This window comes from Ranitomeya variabilis, chromosome 3, assembly GCF_051348905.1.
Source record: "Ranitomeya variabilis isolate aRanVar5 chromosome 3, aRanVar5.hap1, whole genome shotgun sequence".
Taxonomy (NCBI): Eukaryota; Metazoa; Chordata; class Amphibia; order Anura; family Dendrobatidae; genus Ranitomeya; species Ranitomeya variabilis.
The window spans coordinates 230,578,718-230,598,936 of NC_135234.1; the positions used below are offsets into that span (position 1 = coordinate 230,578,718).

General features: G+C 42.6%; 1 protein-coding gene across 3 annotated transcripts in view; it reads right to left on the reverse strand.

Moving 5' to 3' along the window:
- The window catches only part of AHCYL1 (adenosylhomocysteinase like 1), a 77,687-nt gene that overhangs the window by 26,237 nt on the left and 31,231 nt on the right, over positions 1–20,219 (reverse strand). For all 3 annotated transcript variants that reach the window (XM_077295220.1, XM_077295221.1, XM_077295222.1), the window contains exons 3-8: positions 18,046–18,189; positions 17,847–17,947; positions 16,941–17,043; positions 5,523–5,617; positions 5,310–5,416; positions 3,571–3,687 (exon numbers count right to left, since the gene is read on the reverse strand). In XM_077295220.1, the coding sequence (XP_077151335.1) occupies positions 3,571–3,687; positions 5,310–5,416; positions 5,523–5,617; positions 16,941–17,043; positions 17,847–17,947; positions 18,046–18,189 (667 nt within the window). The remainder of the gene's footprint in view (positions 1–3,570; positions 3,688–5,309; positions 5,417–5,522; positions 5,618–16,940; positions 17,044–17,846; positions 17,948–18,045; positions 18,190–20,219) is intronic.

The following is a 20,219-nucleotide window of genomic DNA, read 5'->3' on the forward strand; positions in this document are numbered from 1 at the left end:
CCAATTGTTCTGTGCGCATGAGAAGTGCGGCCTTCCTGTCTAAACAGACTATTATACAACCACTGATTGGTGGTTTCTATATAGCTGATTGATGTTATTGTAAATGCATCTTTAGACACCGCAAGTTGAGGGAGGCCACCACGCCGTGCAGTCCGATGCTGAGAGTTGAAATCTGTGTGGAGGGTGTCGGTCCTGCTGGTGAAGTTCAGCCGAAATTCAAAAAAAAAGGGAGAATGCAGCACATCCATCCAACGATATATAAAAAAATAAAACAAAACTTTATTGAAGATTCATTAAAAACATGTTTTTAATGAATCTTCAATAACGTTTGTTATATTTTTTGGACGGATGTGCCGAATTCTCCCTTTCCTTTTGAGTCACCTTTAGACACCACAGCAACTAGTGGCACTCTTCTTCCTCTGTAAACCGCTTAGGCCTCTTTCACACTTCAGTTTTTTGGCGTCAGTCTAAAACCGCCAGTTTCCTCAAATAACGGATCCATCATTTTTTTTTGGCGGATCCGTTATTTTCCCATAGACTTGCGTTGGCGACGGATTGTGACGGATGGTCATCAGTTCCATCCGTCATGCGACGGATCCGTCGAAATTTGGCGGACGTTGTTTAGATATAGACGGACATTGAAACGTTTTTTGTCAACGCCGAAATGACGGTTCGCAGCGGATCCGTCGCGTCCGTCATTCCATAGAATGGCCGCCTATGGGCGACGGATCCATCGCGACCGTCATTTCGGCGGATCCGTCGCCCCAATCCGTTTTTTCAATTGCGCATGCTCCAAAAAGTAGATACTTTTCCCAGACAACCCCCAAGTAACGGATCCGTCAAAAAACCGGATCCGTTGGAACCGTTTTCTCAACAATTGTGACGGATCCGTCACTATGTCGGAAGTGACTGACGCCAAACAACTGAAGTGTGAAAGAAGCCTTAGATGCTAGAGTCAGAGCACTGACAACAGCGGTTATACGTCCATCCAGGCAAGAAGTTCACAACCAGTCTCTCTACTGTTTGAACTGGATGAGTGCCACAGCCAATAACTGGCCGCAGTAGTGATCAGCATGTCGACCAGTGTTTGGTTGCAGTCGTCACCTGCCCGTCCGCCAGGAAACCGGAGGGGGGATACAGGCAATTTTTAAAGTGGAGCAGAAGGGGATAAATAAAGTAAATAAACTATGTTTAAATACTTAAAAAAATATATGCATGCGTTGTAAAAAACAAATCAGGGGTGGACAATCCTTTTAAGTTGCATTATTTACTATGGAGGTTTATTCTTTACACCATGTTCCAAATTATTATGTAATCCTATTTTGGTCTGATTTTCCTACATGGACGTTACAAATGAATCAGTATAATGTCCAAATCATCGACCGTTAAAGGGAACCTGTCACCTGAATTTGGCGGGACCAGTTTTGGGTCATATGGGCGGGGTTTTCAGGTGTTTGATTCACCCTTTCCTTACCTGCTGGCTGCATGCTGGCCGCAATATTGGATTGAAGTTCATTCTCTAACCTCCGGAGTACACGCCTGCGCAAGGCAATATTGCCTTGCGCTGGCGTGTACTCCGGAGGACAGAGAATGAACTTCAATCCAATATTGCGACCCGCATGCAGCCAGCAGGTAAGGAAAGGGTGAATCAAACACCCGAAAACCCCGCCCATATGACCCAAAACTGGTCCCGCCAAATTCAGGTGACAGGTTCCCTTTAAGAGTATAAATACATTTATACCTCCCAATGATAGTGTTTTAGTTTTGAAAAAAACACTTCAAAATGCACTGTTCCATATTATTATGCACAACAGGGTTTCCAAACATGTTATAGGTTGTAAAGAACTGAAAATGGTCATTTGTTGAATTTGCAGCATTAAGAGGTCACGTTTACTGAAGTCAAAAGCTTTTTCAATCAAAAGCATCTTACAGGCCAAGTTACATTTTCACATAGGACCTCTTCTTTGATATCACCTTCACAATTCTTGCATCCACAGAATTGTGAGATTTACATAGTTTCTGCTTAAATATATTTGCAGGATGTCAGAATAGCCTCCCAGAGCTGCTGTTTTGATGTGAACTGCCTCCCACCCTCATAGATCTTTTTCTTGATGATACTCCAAAGGTTCTCAATAGGGTTGAGGTCAGGAGAAGATGGTGGCCACACCATGAGTTTATCTCCTTTTATGCCCATAGCAGCCAATGACTCAGAGGTATTCTTTGCAGCATGAGATGGTGCATTGTCATGCATGAAGATGATTTTGCTATGGATGGCACGGTTCTTCTTTTTGTACCATGGAAGAAAGTGGTCAGTCAGAAACTATATTTACTTTGCTGAGGTCATTTTCATACCTTCAGGGACCCTAAAGGGGCCTCCCAGCTCTATCCCCATGATTGCAGCCCAAAACATGACTCCTCCACCTCCTTGCTGATGTCATAGCCTTGTTGAGACAAAGTGGCCATCTACCAACCATCCACTACTCCATCCATCTGGACCATCCGGGGTTGACCAGCACTCATCAGTAAGCACAACTGTTTTAAAACCAGTCTTCATCTATGTCTGGGCCCACTGCAACCGTTTCTACTTTTGAGCACTGTTATTGGTGGCCGAATAGTGGGTTTATGCACAGCTGCAAGTGTCTGGAGGATCCTACACATTGAGGTTTGTGGGACCTCATAGGCAACAACAGTTTCAAATACCTGATGCGGATTTGTAATGATATTTTAGCAGCTGATTTCTTAATCCGATAAATTTGTCTAGCAGAAACCTTCCTCATTATGCCTTTATCTGCACGAACCAGTCTGTGCTATGTATTAGTCACAAATCTCTTCACAGTAAGATGATCACGCTTGAAATATCTAATGTTTTCATACCTTGTCCAAGGCATTGCACTATTTGACAATTTTGGCAGCAGAGAGATCCTTCTTCATTACCATATTGCTTGAAACCTGTGGCATGCTTAATAATGTGGAACGCCCTTGTTAAGTAGTTGTCCCATGAATGGACTCACCTAGCAAATTACTTTTTTTATTTATTTCAGTGATGCAAAGAGCCATGAGATATAATACCATCCATGAGTTTATTTGGAAAACAAAAAATTACATCTTTAGGATATATGATATTTAAATTCAATTTGCATAATAATTTGGTTTCTGGTGTATAAAGAAGAAAGGTTACATGCAAAAGACAGCAGGATTTATTTTTACCACAGAGCAGAAGTTGATTTACGATATTAAATGAATTTTAGAAAATAACTTTACAGTGTTCGCTGTTCAGTAGACATCACATCACTACTCAGTGTTCCCAAAAAGGGAGCAGCGCAATCACAGCAGTGGGTCACAGAAAAAGACCGCATTTTTAATATATACTGTACTTCTACTGCAGTATTCTACATCCTTCCACATAGCGGTACACTACATATAACTCGTACTCATGCCATTCAAGTACGAGAACATGGTCGATTGTCAATGAATGCTCTATTAGGCAGTTATATTTTCTTTAGGTACATATTATGGCACTAGTTGAAAGTTTCTGGGATTTACCAGCGTGTACCATCACAAATTTCTTACCCGTCCAGTATTGACTCACGACAACAGTATAAATTATCAAATTTCTGTTTGGTGACAGAGTCGTTCACATTCATGGCAGGAATACAAAGTTTACCAGCCTTGGATAGCTGGTACAGGCTGTAAAAACACAAAGTATATTGTTCAATAGTTATAAAGTATATAAATTGTCTTGTTCACTGTATTTAAGAGGCACACATATTACACAAAGACGTAGCAAATACCATTTTACAAACATGGATATGTTCTAGGAAAAGGAGCATCAAGGGGTTTGCTTTAGGCAATCACTTTATTAGCTAGCAGAGGGGATAGTTGAAAAGTTTCCCAATAAGACTAAAACTTATTTTTTTAAATAGTATCTGAAAAATAATTGGTAACAATGGGAAATTGTGTACTTTTACTTGGCACCATTAAGTGCAGTATACAATAAGGTCAGTGACCCGGATTCCAGTGCTGTGTCACTTACTGAGCTGCTTGCTGTAGTTTTGATATAATCTTTGCTTTATCTGCTAGTTCTTTCAGTGATGAGCTCTATGTAACCCCACTGGTAATATTTATTAACTGCTTTTTGGCTACAATGTGATTTATAGAAAGCTACGAAACAGTGCTGGTGCGCAGGATAAGCCAGAGCTATGAATATCAAGGACTGCACAGCAGGAGCCATTACTGAGAGGACTAGCAAAGCTGCAGTAGATAAAAGATAGATAAAATAGTGATTTATCAAAACTACAGCAAGTGACTCCATGCTATATTCAGGGTGTCTGCCCCCACTTTATGCTGCTGTTAGGTGGCCTGGTGATTACAGATGGTCAGACATTCTAGAGACGTATGCTGACTAAACCAATTTTAGCAGGCCATCTGTATAAAATGCAGATTCTTGTTCAGAATATTGAAAACACATGCACGCTCGACTAAACCAAGTGTTAGTAAAAGCATATGATCACCTTTCCTCAATCTGAGGCTGTGTACAGACTTACACAAACATGCTTTTAGTTATCTATACATATCCAGAGAAAGCATGCTGTACAATGCTTAGTGTTTAGGGTCTCCTCCTTCCACTACTTGGACAAACCCCTTCTTAAATACTATATTCTCTAGTGTAAAACAAAAATAACACATATTCTCTTCCTGCACTGGCGCCAATGTAAAGATCTCAGCTTGACAAGGTTATGACACATGAGCGCTGCAGCCAATCAATGGTCACTAATGGGTTGCAGTTCTTACACCTCCTTAAGAAGAACCTTGACGTCCAAAAGAAGTGTGATATCTGTAGTCCGTTATCAGCTGTTGATTGTCTGCAGTGCTCATGTAGCACAACAGTGCCACTTGGACCCAAGGAGACCCGGCACCGACATCGTTGGAACAGCACCGGCGCGGGAGGTGAGTACCTGTTATTTTATTTTACACTGGGGCATATAGTATTTAAGAAAGGTTTGTCCGAGTAGTGTTCAACCCTTTAATAATGCACAGGGACATCTAGGTATATGCATACAAAGTTTGCAGGCAATCTTAACAGGTATATACACTCATAAATTGCCACTTGTGCAAAATATCATGCGGATGGACTGTGGGTTGGCGGTTTTTGGTTGTACGCCTTCACCTGTACCTGTTCCTGTATAGGTCCCTTACAAACCAACTTATCTTACAGTGCATCAGGTATTACAGTCTCTGGATGTCCCCTGATCATATCAGAAGCTGCAAGCATTATCATTAGTAAGTGTCAGGGCAAGTAATAACCTTACCGATGCACCCCGGTCACACTCTCCTCCACAATACCGCGGATCTTTTTATAAACATTTGGGTATTTCTTATAGACCCAATGAGTTAAATCTCCTCCATCATCCAGGATCTAAGAAAAACAGAAGCTAGCAGTGACGTGAGGTTTAATAATTCTGCTTGCTACATGAAATACAATCGATAGCGTTCTTTAAATGAAAGAAGGAGCTTCCATGTACCATGTTTGGCTGCCAACTATCACCATTCACGGAGCGATCAATGCACCACCAAAAATCATCTTCTGATTCTCCTTTCCACGCAAACACTGCAACACCTAAAGAAATATGGGGAAAACAAGAGTAAAAAATACATTTTCATGTTGACTTTTTTGTACAAAGTCAAGTCAACATGTACTACGGTTTAGTAGTTTCCTCTGCTTATAGTAAAGTAACATATTTTTAAAGGAATTGTCCAGGCATTCTGAGCCACTCGATCTGACATTGCTGGGTTATGGCCGGTTGTCTCCGCATTGCCGTTTATCCACACCGAGTGTCAGATCATGTGTAAGCCTACGCTGACACTTTAAAACCTAAATATGGTATATGAAAAATGCATTATTGATCCCATAAGGGCCAGCCTAGGAAAAGAATTTTAGTTTTTCGTTTTTTTATCATCCCAAATGATATAATGTTTCGGAGTTGTGTAGAGGTCAATGAATGAGATCTAGGGATTTTGGGATATGGAAAATTAAGCATTTCCATATCAAGGCACAAGCATAAAAACACACAATTCCTAACGATATGCTGGCATACTTCTGCATGCTAGCACATTGTAGCTGCCCTAACAGGTAGACACATGAACCAGCTCTAGGGACCTTTGCTAGACCTAGGACTGTCTGCATGGTGGTGGCAGCTGCTGGAACTGTAGTGATCATGGCTACAAGGTACAGTGCTGCCATCATGTTTGATGGAGGCAAGGATGAGGATCACTGCAGGGATTGGAGTCTTCTCTTATCCTGGCGGCTATGGCAGTAAACACCAGTATATTGAGACTAAGGGGCGCAGTCAGACGGCTGACGATCACATCGCAGTGCACGGACTGGCCGGCCTCTCTCCTGGCCAGAGCATGATGGCATCATGTATTTCTATGCAGCTGTGACGCTCGGGTCAGTAGAGCCGCCGGCCTGTCTGTGCACTGCGATGCGATCGGCAGCAGTGTTATATGTCCATCTGACAGCGTCCTAACTGTGATGGACATTTTTTTCAATGGTTGAGAAGATATTAAAGAAAAGGTTACCCTCAGAATAACTTGGTTCACATAAAATAAAATAAAAAATTGAGTGCCACTCTACTTTGAGCTCTTCATTATGCTATTTCTTGGTTGTTCCTCTTGGAAATGAATCAATGAATAACTATTAGTGGCCATTTTGCGACAGAGGATACTAGTGGAGTCATGAGGCCTTCTGTATCTTCTAGTTTAACCCGTGCAACCCAATTTATACAAAAATTTTGAACAAGAATTAAAAGGTGCTGTCTATACTGGACAACCCCTTCTTAAAAGGGGTTTTTCCATGAACAAATTTAATTTTAATCAATAGGTCTTGGAATAATAATAATTGGATGGGTTTACAAAAAAATGTCCCTGTGCTGAGATAATCTTATAAATGTGCCACTGCTGTGTACTGTGTAATGGCCGTGTCTGACCGTGCAGGAATATGGTGTTATCATACCACATCTCCTGGGCAGTTGAGGAAGCAAAGCAGAGTATACAGACATTACAGCTGGGGATCATAGCTGCTTTCTTCTTTGAAGTAAAATATTTTAAAAAACTGACAGGGAAATGTTTTACCTCACAGAAAGAAGCAGCTGTGACCCCCTGCAGTAATGTCTGTATACTCTCTTTTTGCGTCCTCCCATGCCCAGGAGATGTGGTATGATTAGACCATGTTCCTGCATGGTCAGACACAGCATTACACAGTATTCTTGGTAGGTGATCAAATACTTATTTCATGCAATAAAATGCAATTTAATTATTAACAATCTTACAATGTGAATTTCTGTTTTTTATTTTAAGATTCTGTCTCTCACAGTTGAAGTCTATCTACGATAAGCTTTACATTCTTTGTAGGTGGGAAAACTTACAAAAATCAGCAGTTTATCAAATACTTATTTTCCCCACTGTATGTAACCCAAACTGGTATTAATAAAACCATCAGCTTGCTAACAATCACTCACTCACACAGCTCAATTGACAGAAAAAAAATGTTATAGGTCTTGAAAAACAGAGACACAAATCAAAATTGTATTACTTTTTTTTTTTTTTTTTTTACAAAAGTCTGAATTTATTTTTAGCATGTAAAGAAAAAAACATCTACGCAAACTCAAGATTTCTGTAATCATATTAAGAATGAAGTCTCCAGGTCATTTTTAGCATACAGTGAACACCATAAATACAAAATTCAAAAAACAATGGCACAATTTTGTTTTTTCACCAACTAATCTGAACGTTTTTTTTTTCCGTTTTTCATTGCATGGTTAAATGAATGGCGATATACAAATTTACAATTTGTTCTACAACAACTGACCCTGTCATGGCTAAATCCACAGAAAAATAAAAGTTATGGAGCTTGGAAGAGAGGGAGAGAAAAATACAAACGTAAAATGAAAATTGGCTGCGAAATCAAGGGCATAAAATAGAAACGTCACCTTTTTTCAACTAATTTTCCAAAATACTTCAGATGCCAGATAAAAATCTCTGTCTACCTTATCAGAGTTAATTGTTGACTAGATCGAGAAAGCACAGAATAGCAAAGTATGCCAACAAGGAAGGGATTAAGTGTTATTCTCACAATGCCTCATTAAGGCTACGTTCACATTTGCGTTGTGCGCCGCAGCGTCGTCGCCGCAACAAAACGCATGCGTCGTGCGGCCCTATCTTTAACATTGGGGCCGCATGGCGCCGCATGTACATGCGTTGTCATGCGTTTTGGTGCGTCGTACGCCGCATGCGGCGTTAGGGCGCACCTGTCAGGGCGCGGCAAACGCAACATGTTGCATTTTTTTTGCGGCGCTGACTTTTTAAAAAACGCATGCGTCGTGTTTGCGTCGCTTTTGCGTCGTCGATGCGCCTTTTTTCCCATTGATTTGTATTGACAACGCAGACGACGCAAGTACTTGCGTCGTGGTGCGTTGTACGACGCATGCGTTTTCCAATAAATATGCAAAACATTGTATAGATTTTGGGGGGGCGCATGCGGCGCAAAACGCAGCGTTTTTTGTTCAAAACGCAACTGCGTTTTTGTTTGCGTTGTGCGTTGCGGCGCCGACGCTGCGGCGCACAACGCAAATGTGAACGTAGCCTAAGCACTCCTTTTGGCACAGCGATAAATTAAGAGAAAGTCAGGTTTTCCCCCAGCTAAAGCCAATAGACGGGAATATCAAGCTATAAAAACAACATTCAGATGGTTACACAATGCGGCCACTGTTCTGCTTAGTTTACATGGACTTTGTGCAGGCAAGTACTTGGATCAGAAACCATGATCATGCTACCTGGCATTCCTGGCAGGCTTACCCTACTATTAGGGAAGGACTTCAAGGTGACTGCAATACTGAGACCAAAAACATCTGTGCAACTTGCCACCCTACATTTTCAGAGCTGAGATCTGGCTGTAAAAAAACAGCCTGCAGAGTGCACAGGATTACATTTAATTCCAAAAATGAGAATGTAAATAAAGAAGAAAAAAAAAAAAAGGGAGAGCTAGTCATAGGGGGCTAGTCAGGGTAAAGAAAAAAAACTTTTAAGTCTAGAGAGCAAAGAAAAGCTGCCCAATTTTGCTAAATTTTGGAAAAGTCCACAGAACATCCTCTACAAGTGATTTACTGAATATATTACTAAGAGTGGAAGACTGTGTAATCTGGGTCTGCACGTCAGAGAAATGACAGTCTTATCCAGGCCAGCTTGTAATAGAAATGTAAACCATGCTTTATAATAAAAATAATGGAGGAGCTAAAGTGGTCTTTGGAGGGATATATATACTGTCTACTATATAATTGTCTAAGGGTTACTTCCGTCTGTCTGTCCTTCTGTCTGTCTTTCTGTCTGTCACGGATATTCATTGGTCGTGGCCTCTGTCTGTCATGGAATCCAAGTCGCTGATTGGTCTCGGCAGCTGCCTGTCATGGCTGCCGCAACCAATCAGCGACGGCCACAGTCCGATTAGTCCCGCCCCTACTCCCCTGCAGTCACTGCCCGGCGCCCGCTCCATAATCCCCTTCCCCTCCAGTCACCGCTCACACAGGGTTAATGGCAGCGGTGACGGGCCGCGGTGTAACGCACTCCATTACCGCTGCTATTAACCCTGTGTGTCCCCAACTATTTACTATTGACGCTGCCTATGCAGAATCAATAGTAAAAATATGTCATGTTAAAAATAAAAAAATAAAAAAAACCTGCTATACTCACCATCCGCCACCTTTCGCGCTCCTAGCGTCGCTACGGTGACCGCTCCATGCAAGCGGCAGCTTCTGGTCCCAGGATGGTATGCCAGAAGGACCTTCCATGACGTCACGGTCATGTGACCGCGACGTGATCACAGGCCCTGCGAAAAGGACCTTGCATGACATCGCTGTCACATGACCGTGACGTCATGGAAGGCCCTTCTGGCATACCATCCTGGGACCGGAAGCTGCCGCCTGCGGTCGTCACGGTCATGTGACCGCGACGTCATCAAACTCTGGGACCGGAAGCTGACGCCTGCACCGCGCACAGGGCCAGGACTTCAACGGGCCTACGGAGGGTGAGTATATGTTTATTTTTTATTTTAACTCTGTATACTAAGTGGCTCTGTGCTGTATACTCCGTCGCTGTGCAATATACTACGTGACTGGGCAATATACTACGTGGCTGGGCAATATACTACATCACTGGGCAATATACTACGTCGCTGTGCAATATACTACATGGCTGGGCAATATACTACGTGACTGGGCAATATACTACGTAGCTGGGCAATATACTACGTAGCTGGGCAATATACTACGTAGCTGGGCAATATACTACGTGGGCTGCGCAATATACTACGTGGCTGGGCAATATACTACATGGGCTGTGCAATATACTACATGACTGGGCAATATACTATGTGGCTGTGCAATATACTACGTGGCTGGGCAATATACTACGTGACTGGGCAATATACTACGTGGCTACGTGGGCTGCGCAATATACTACGTGGCTGGGCAATATACTACGTGACTGGGCAATATACTACGTGGCTGTGCAACATACTACGTGGCTGGGCAATATACTACGTGACTGGGCAATATACTACATGGGCTGCGCAATATACTACGTGGCTGGGCAATATACTACGTGATGGGCAATATACTGCGTGGCTGGGCAATATACTACGTGACTGGGCAATATACTACGTCGCTGTGCAATATACTACATGGCTGTGCAATATACTACATGGCTGGGCAATATACTACGTCGCTGTGCAATATACTACATGGCTGCGCAATATACTACGTGGGCTGCGCAATATACTACGTAGCTGGGCAATATACTACGTAGCTGGGCAATATACTACGTGGGCTGCGCAATATACTACGTGGCTGGGCAATATACTACATGGGCTGTGCAATATACTACATGACTGGGCAATATACTATGTGGCTGTGCAATATACTACGTGGCTGGGCAATATACTACGTGACTGGGCAATATACTACGTGGCTACGTGGGCTGCGCAATATACTACGTGGCTGGGCAATATACTACGTGACTGGGCAATATACTACGTGGCTACGTGGGCTGCGCAATATACTACGTGGCTGGGCAATATACTACGTGACTGGGCAATATACTACGTGGCTGTGCAACATACTACGTGGCTGGGCAATATACTACGTGACTGGGCAATATACTACATGGGCTGCGCAATATACTATGTGGGCTGCGCAATATACTACGTGGCTGGGCAATATACTACGTGATGGGCAATATACTGCGTGGCTGGGCAATATACTACGTGACTGGGCAATATACTACGTCGCTGTGCAATATACTACATGGCTGTGCAATATACTACATGGCTGGGCAATATACTACGTGACTGGGCAATATACTACGTGACTGGGCAATATACTACGTGGGCTGCGCAATATACTACGTGGCTGTGCAATATACTACGTGACTGGGCAATATACTACGTGGCTGGGCAATATACTACGTGGCTGGGCAATATACTACATGGCTGGGCAATATACTACATGGCTGGGCAATATACTACGTGACTGGGCAATATACTACATGGCTGGGCAATATACTACATGGCTGGGCAATATACTACATGGCTGGGCAATATACTACGTGGCTGGGCAATATACTACGTGGCTGGGCAATATACTACGTGGACATGCAAATTCTAAAATACCCGATGCGTTAGAATCGGGCCACCATCTAGTACATATATAATTTCCAAATTGGGGAGAACCCCAAATAAACCCTCACTTGAAGACCATAAAATGTTACTGTTATTTCTATTAATTAAAATAAAGTATATACAAAGGGTATAAAATGTTTTGTCCCTAATCTGTCTCAGAAGTCTGCAGTTATTTTGTGCAGTATTCCTGCTAATTTATATTTAGAAAGTGTATAGCACCCGGTATGCTAATACATATTGGCAGAATAGGACAACACATTTTAACATCAGCATCCCACCCCAACATGTTTTACCGCACTAGCGGCATCATCAGGGGATGGGACATAGTTTTGTACCATTAGTTTTGTATTTGCTTGTAGTACAAATGTTAACTCGCTGTACCATCAAAAATTTAGGTTGTCATAAGAGATTGCTGATTCTTGTCATGTCACATTCATGAGCTTCAAATATTTGACTTATCCTGAATCAGCTAATTCATAAGGGTTCTGACCAAGTTGGTGATGTGAAGTGAAAAAATATAGCCAGAAATTAAATTTATTGCATTAAATAACTAAAAATTGTCACGTGCATATGTATTCACTCCTTTTAGAATGAAGTCCCTAAAAAATGTTTGTACAAGCATTTATCTTCATACGTCACACGCTTAGTGAAAGGAAGTCCACGTGTGTGCAATCTAAGTGACATATCGTCTGTCAGTATATATACACCTTTACCAAAAGGCCGCAGAGGCTGCAACACCATTAAGCAAGAGGTACCACTAACCAAACAACACCATGAAGACCAAGCAGATCTCCAAACAAGTCAGCGATAAAGGAAATGTATCATCTTTAACTTTAGGCCTTTTAAAGTTCAATTCATCTGCAACTTGCTGAACTGTTCACAATAACAGTAATTTTGACCAAGGGTGCCCAAACTTTTACATGCCACTGTAAATATTTTGGAATGGCCTAGTCAAATCCCAGACTTAATCCAATTGAGAATCTATGGTTAGACTTGAAGATTGCTGGCCACAATAAGCTGCACACTTCATAGACGTGGCCTTTATGGAAGAGTGTCCGAAAAACAGCCTTTAATTACACACAAGAATTGTAAGGCTAGGTTTCAGTTTGCCAAAAGTCATGTGGGAGACTTTCCAAATGTATGGAGGAATATGCTGTCAGATGAGACCTAAATTAAAGTTTTTTGCCACCATGGTAACTACTATCTCTGGTGCCAAACCAACATAGCTCATCACCCCAAGAACACCATCTCCACCGTGAAACATGGAGGTGGCAGCATCATGCTGTGGGAATTTTTTTTTTTTGTTAGCAAGGACAAGAAAAATGGTCCAACCCAATGGGAAGATGGATGGTGCAAAATACAAGGATATTCTTGAGCAAAACCCATTTCAGTGTGTCAGTTATTTGAGACTAGGATGGAAGTTCACCTTCCAACAAGACAATGACCTAAAGCATACTGCTAAAGCAACACTCGAGTGATTTAAGGGGAAACATGTAAATATTTTGGGGAGGTCTAGTCAAGGCCCAGACCTTAATCCAATTGAGAATCTGTAATCAGACTTGAAGATTTTTCTTCACCAGTGGTAACCATCTAAAGTGAAGGAGCTGGAGCAGTTATGCCTTGAGAAATGGGCAGGGAAAAAATCCCAGTGGCAAGATCTGGAAAGCTCATAGAGACTTATCCACAGTGACTTGTGGCTATAATTGCCACAAAAGGAGGCTCTACAAAGTACTGACTTTAGAGAGTGAATAGTTATGCACACTGAAGTTTTCAGTTATTTTATCCTATTTGTTGTTTGTTTCACAAAGAAAATGTTCCAGGATGGGGGGAGGGGGTGTCTGAATACTTTTGCAAGCCACTGTATATAGTATTATTTATTCAGTAATAGAAATTGAAAAGAATTAGTAGTTAGCACAGCGCAAAGGTTTTAGGCAGGTGAGGAAAACATGCTGCAAAGTTAGAGTGCTTTGAAAAATAGAAGTGTTCATTGTTCATGTTTATCAAAGAGAAATCTATCAAACCAACATTTGATGTGACCACTTGCACACAGTTTTGAAGTATCTTGGCAGGGAGGTTGTTCCAACCATTTTGTAGAGCTTACCACAGATCTTGTGTATGTAGGTTTGCACAAATCCTTCTGCTTTTTCATGTAAGACCACACAGACTTGATACTGTTGATATCAGGGCTTTGCTGAGGCCATATAATCACTTTCAGGAATCCTTGTTCTTTAGCCTGAAGAAAGTTTTTAATGACACTAGCTGTATGTTTGGGGTTGTTGTCCTCCAAGAAATTTAAAGCCAATAATATGTCTCCATGATGATATTACATGATGGATTAATATCTGCATGTATTTATCAGCATTGGGGACACCATTAATCTTGAACAAATCCAGAATGCCATTTGCTAAAATGCAGCCCCAAATTTGCAATGAACCTCCATCATGCTTCACTATTGCCTCTTGACACTCATTACTGTACTTGATCTGCTCTCCAGTCCCATAGCGAACAAACTGCCTTCTGTTACTGCCACGTTTTATATTTTGACTCATCAGTCCAGAGCACCTGCTGCCATTTTTCTGCATCGGAGTACCCTATGTTTTCTTGCATAGTTGAGTCACAGGACTTTGCTTCCATGTTGGATGTAGGGTTTTTAACTGCAATTCTTCTATAAAGACAACTTCTGGTCTAACTTTACAGAACAGTACTTGGGTACAACTGCTGCTGCCAGTTCTGAGCTGATGGCACTTGTGGACATCTTCCAATTTCAAAGTGGAGTAAGCAGTTTTGTGTTTCTTTTATCTGCTGCATAGGTTTCTTTGATCAATCTCTGCATCTACAGTCCTCAATGTTAGCCATTTCTTGGTGCTTTATCAAAAGAGCTTGAACAGCACATCTTAAAACCCTAATCTGCCTGAAAGTGTTTGCCAGGGAGAGACCTTGCTGATGCTGCATAACTACCTTCTGTCTTATTGCTGTGCCCTGCCTTGCCATATTGTATGACCTGTGACATGAAAATAAGTCCTGGAATTGATGATTTGGTTTAAAGCAATTTTACTTTGCAACATTTTTTCCACATCTGCCTGAAATGATTGCACAGTATTGTATGTGTATTAAAATGAGAAATAGTCCCATACTCACCTTTAAAAATCCCCCATCACTCCAGCAGAAATCCATCTTTCTATACTAAGCTGCAATGATGAGGCCATGCCCACAACAGACTCATCACTGTGGCGGCAACGTACAATCCATACTGACATTATACTGTGTCACGTGCTAATTACAGCATGTCATCACACTGCAGTCACCTATACAAAGACTGGCACTGTGCAGCTTATACCCAGATGGTTTCAAAATAATGAAATACGGAGGCTCTGGGTTTGGGCGGACTTCTGTCTGACACACTTCAGTAATACTGTGAACAGTCTTATGTGCTATGTCCCCAGAAAATAGAGTCTTATGAAAGTTGGCATTAAAGAGGGCATTCCTATGATGTTTTGTGGAAATTCATAGTCAGAGCAAGATGGGGGTTTAACACCTCCTACGAATGGGGATGCAAATATGGCCAACATATTTCTGTTTTTCTTGAAGACATTTAGATAGATTAATTAGAAATCATTTATATTTTATTCTTTACAAGTGCTAGCGAGAGAACAGGCAAAAAGTGTATATATTAAAATGCTCAAACTCTACTTAAAGGGAATCTGTCAGCAGAGAAAACCAGGATGTAGCACTGGTACACGACAGTGCGGAAAACCAGGATGTAGCACTGGTACACTACAGCAGAGAAAACCAGGATGTAGCACTGCTACACTACAGCAGAGAAAACCAGGATGTAGCACTGCTACACTACAGCAGAGAAAACCAGGATGTAGCACTGCTACACTACAGCAGAGAAAACCAGCATGTAGCACTGGTACACTACAGCAGAGAGAACCAGCATGTAGCACTGGTACACTACAGCAGAGAGAACCAGCATGTAGCACTGGCACAATACATCAGAGACAACCAGCATGTAACACTGGTACACTACAGCAGAGAGAACCAGCATGTAGCACTAGTACACTACAGCAGAGAGAACCAGCATGTAGCACTGGTACACTACAGCAGAGAAAACCAGAAGGTAGCACTGGTACACTACAGAAGAGAAAACCAGCATGTAGCACTGGTACACTACAGCAGAGAGAACCAGCATGTAGCACTGGCACACTACAGCAGAGAGAACCAGCATGTAGCACTGGTACACTACAGCAGAGAGAACCAGCATGTAGCACTGGTACACTACATCAGAGAGAACCAGCATGTAGCACTGGTACACTACATCAGAGAGAACCAGCATGTAGCACTGGTACACTACATCAGAGAGAACCAGCATGTAGCACTGGTACACTACAACAGAGAGAACCAGCATGTAGCACTGGTACACTACAGCAGAGAAAACCAGCATATAGCACTGGTACACTACAGAAGAGAAAACCAGCATGTAGCACTGGTACACTACAGCAGAGAGAACCAGCATGTAGCACTGGTACACTACAGAAGAGAAAACCAGGATGTAGCACTGGTACACGACAGTGCAGAAAACCAGGATGTAGCACTGGTACACTACAGCAGAGAAAACCAGGATGTAGCGCTGCTACACTACAGCAGAGAAAACCAGGATGTAGCACTGCTACACTACAGCAGAGAAAACCAGGATGTAGCACTGGCACACTACAGCAGAGAGAACCAACATGTAGTACTGGTACACTACAGCAGAGAAAACCAGCATGTAGCACTGGTACACTACAGCAGAGAGAACCAGCATGTAGCACTGGCACACTACAGCAGAGAGAACCAGCATGTAGCACTGGCACACTACAGCAGAGAAAACCAGCATGTAGCACTGGTACACTACAGCAGAGAAAACCAGGATGTAGCACTTATACATTACAGCAGAGAAAAGCAGGATGTAGCACTGGTACACCACAGTACAGAAAACCAGGATGTAGAACTGTTACACTACAGCAGAGAAAACTAGGCTGTAGCAGTGCTACACTACAGAAGAGAAAACCAGGATTTTATCAAACATACACCAAGCCATCTGGTAAGTGATACATCTCTGGAATCAGACATTCAACCCCTACATCATGCTGTTCTCAGATTCCATAGTAAAATCTGCTGACAACACACATATTGCAGTCACTGCTTTAAAACACATATTGCAGTCACTTACCTGATTCTGCCAGAGCAGCAGCCACTTCATTTTGAGTTGAGTAGATGTTACAAGCAGACCAACGACATTGGGCCCCAAGTGCACACAAAGTCTCGATAAGCACCTAAAAATAAAGAAAAGTGTAAGGCTGGGTTCATACTGCATTATGACAGTCTGTTAGACCAGGGGTCCCCAACTCCAGTCCTCAAGGCCCACCAACAGGTCATGTTTTCAGGATTTCCTTAGTCTTGCCCAGGTGATAATTGCATCACCTGTGCAATACAAAGGAAATCCTGAAAACCTGATCTGTTGGTGGGCCTTGAGGACTGGAGTTGGGGAACACTGTGTTAGACGGACTGCGTTACACCGCGGCATAACGCAGTCCGTTAACACTGCCATTAACCCCTATTTCGGGCGCATCGCCAATGCATGCCATAATGGGCATGCGCTAGCGATGTGCCGTCATTCTGTGACAGACCCTCGGACGCGGGCTGCAGCATTTCCGGGTCCGTCACCACTAGCGCAAATAGAGCATCTGCTAGCTCTATCTGCGCTAGCGCGATCGCATTTCGGCACTTGCGTTAATGCAGTCCGTTTAACGCATGCGTTGAACGGGCTGCTTTAACGCAGTATGAATCCATCCTAACTGTCACACACATATTCAAGGAGGCTAATATTAATATTTCCAGGACTTCAGACACTCAGGAAAGTAAATTGCTATTACTAGTTGTATATTAAGAAAGTGAATCTTTATCTGCATGGTCTCAAGTTGTAAATTACTATGTACAATTTTTTAGCTTTAGACAATAATAAATGAATAAATGCACAAATAAACCCAACTGAAATAAAGCATTTGTGTTGCTGGAGCAATGGTTCCATCAGTAAGCAATACACCCTCTCCTGCAGCTTTGGTATCGGCGCACTCACCCCAGTCTGTGCGGTAATGTGCGTACAGCCCACTATCTTCGCTCCTGCCAGTGGTTTCTCGCCTTGCGCCCTTTTTCTCAGGGAGATCAGAGCGGTCATTTCTGTAAATGAGAAATAGTTGAGTACTGACGGATTTCTCCTAATGATAAACTGTATTCGGTGTAAACTACACCGCTCCTCCACGAACATCAGGAGTCACCTTGCTCGGCAATTTCAATCTCTCTCCGTCCAAACTCCGCCTGCTTAACGTTCTTGACGCAGAAGTCGCTGCTGCCTTTCGAGGTGGTTTGTTGCTTGTCACGAGGAGATGTCTCGTCATCTGAACTGTCCGTGTAGGAGGCGACTAACAGAAGAACACATAAATAGGACATCTAGTATACGCCATATTTGTTGTCAGGACCATATTGTATCTGTGTGCCTTAGAAAACAAAGTGTCGTAGAAAAGACTTTAGACACAGTGTTCAGGGAATAGTTCTGGCCTATATTTCGAGGAAAGGATATCCCAAAAACTTTGGAGCCCAAGTTAAAGAAGTTTTTCAATTTAAGAAAACAACTGTCCCCTGGCACACTTTGTTTAAAAAAAAATCTGGCTTTACTCACCCTCCCCTGGTCGAGTATTGAGTACCGGTGTCTGTAATTGTCGGCAGCACTGATATTACATGGGCAGAGCTGCAGCCAATCACAAAACTCAGCAGCTCTTAGCGTCTCGAGCCAACTACTCAGGCAAAGCCACTGATCTCAGTGATTGGCTGCAGTGCTGCCAATCAGGGCTGAGAAGTCAGTAAGCCAAACCTCAGACTCAGACTCCTCAATTTCCATGACACCGACTCCACCAAAATGGGCTATAACTCCACAACTCCGACTCCACAGCCCTGCTGTAAAAGTGACGTCAGTGCTGCACACAATAAGATACGGGGAGCAGTGGCAGAGTCTCAATGCTGGATCCGGGGAGGGTGAGCTAAGTTCATTTTTTTTAAACACACTGTGCTTGGGGAAAACCTCCTCAGAATGCCATCTCCTGAATATAATATAGGCTAATGATCAGTGTAAATTAGGTCTTTTTCTTGTTTAACAACAAGTTCATTATCAAAGTGGTAATAAGTAACAAATGAACAATGCACATGACTTGCACTAACCGTCTTGAGATTACAGCGCTTTGCTTCCTTGTTTCTGTCATTAATGACTGGTGTATTACAATATCAATTTTGCAAATAACCACACCCTAAAGATGTTTTCTCATCTGCAGAGTTTTCTACGTTACCTTTGTCTGTATATAAAAGCTCTGAACGCTTTCTTTAGGTTTACAGCACACACTTTTGTGGCTTTTCTTGTTGATCTTGGTCACACACTTTTTACGTTTGTTTTCTTGGGGACAAAAGGCTAAATTAAAACTAATGACAGCATTAAAATACACAAACAAATGAAAAAAAAGTAATGTTTTAGTGTGCTTCATACTTCCCTATTTTCATAGCTATTATCCGGTGCTGTGCTCTATTCTGTAAAAGCATGAAAAAGGGATTGGGAAATGGCGTTATGTTAAGACAACCTAAAGGAGATTCAGATTAAGGCAAGCTGGTGGTCGTCTGAGAAATGAGACAGCCGTCAAGGCTATGGACTCTTCTTCATTTTGACTGTAGTTTTCTGCAACTTGCGTTGATAGTAATATGTCCTATAATATACTGTATTTTGCAGATTATAAGACGCATTGGTTTATAAGACGCACCTAAAATTTTGGGGAGGAAAATAGAAAATAAAGTTTTTTTTTCTTAAAATGGTGCATGTTATGATCTGCTTTTGCAGTAGCTTACATGGGGGGCAGCGGTGGTGGAACAGGGTCCCAAGTGGCAGGGTCGCTGCTGGAGGAGGCAGGAGACATTCCAGGCTCCAGGCTGGTAGGACGGGTGTTTGGTGGCAGCAGGAGTAGGGCCATGGCTGCGGGCCACAGACTGGCACGACAAGGTGTTCAGTGGTGCAGGGGGATCCGCCGACATTTTGTGACAGTCCAAAAGGCATTGTATCCACAATAGAGATCTCGGGAGCTGAGATCCCAGGAGATGAGAACTCAATTGTAAAGATCTCAATTAGTGCATGTGCCGCCTCCAGCAGCCATTTTCCCGTAGTACACCACATAGAAGACTGTGGAAAGTGTGTGGCTACGGGCTTTCACAAAACGTGGGTAGAGCCATCGCACTACCAAACACCTCGTCGTACTAGCCTGGGGCCCGCAGTCAACTCCTGCCTCCGCTGCCAGAAGCTTCCGGCAGCATCGACCCTGAGGTCCTGCTCTACAGCAACCGGTAAGCTTCACCGCAACTACAATCTGAATTAAAACACGCACCCCCATTTTCCCCAAAATTTTGAGGGAAAAAGTGT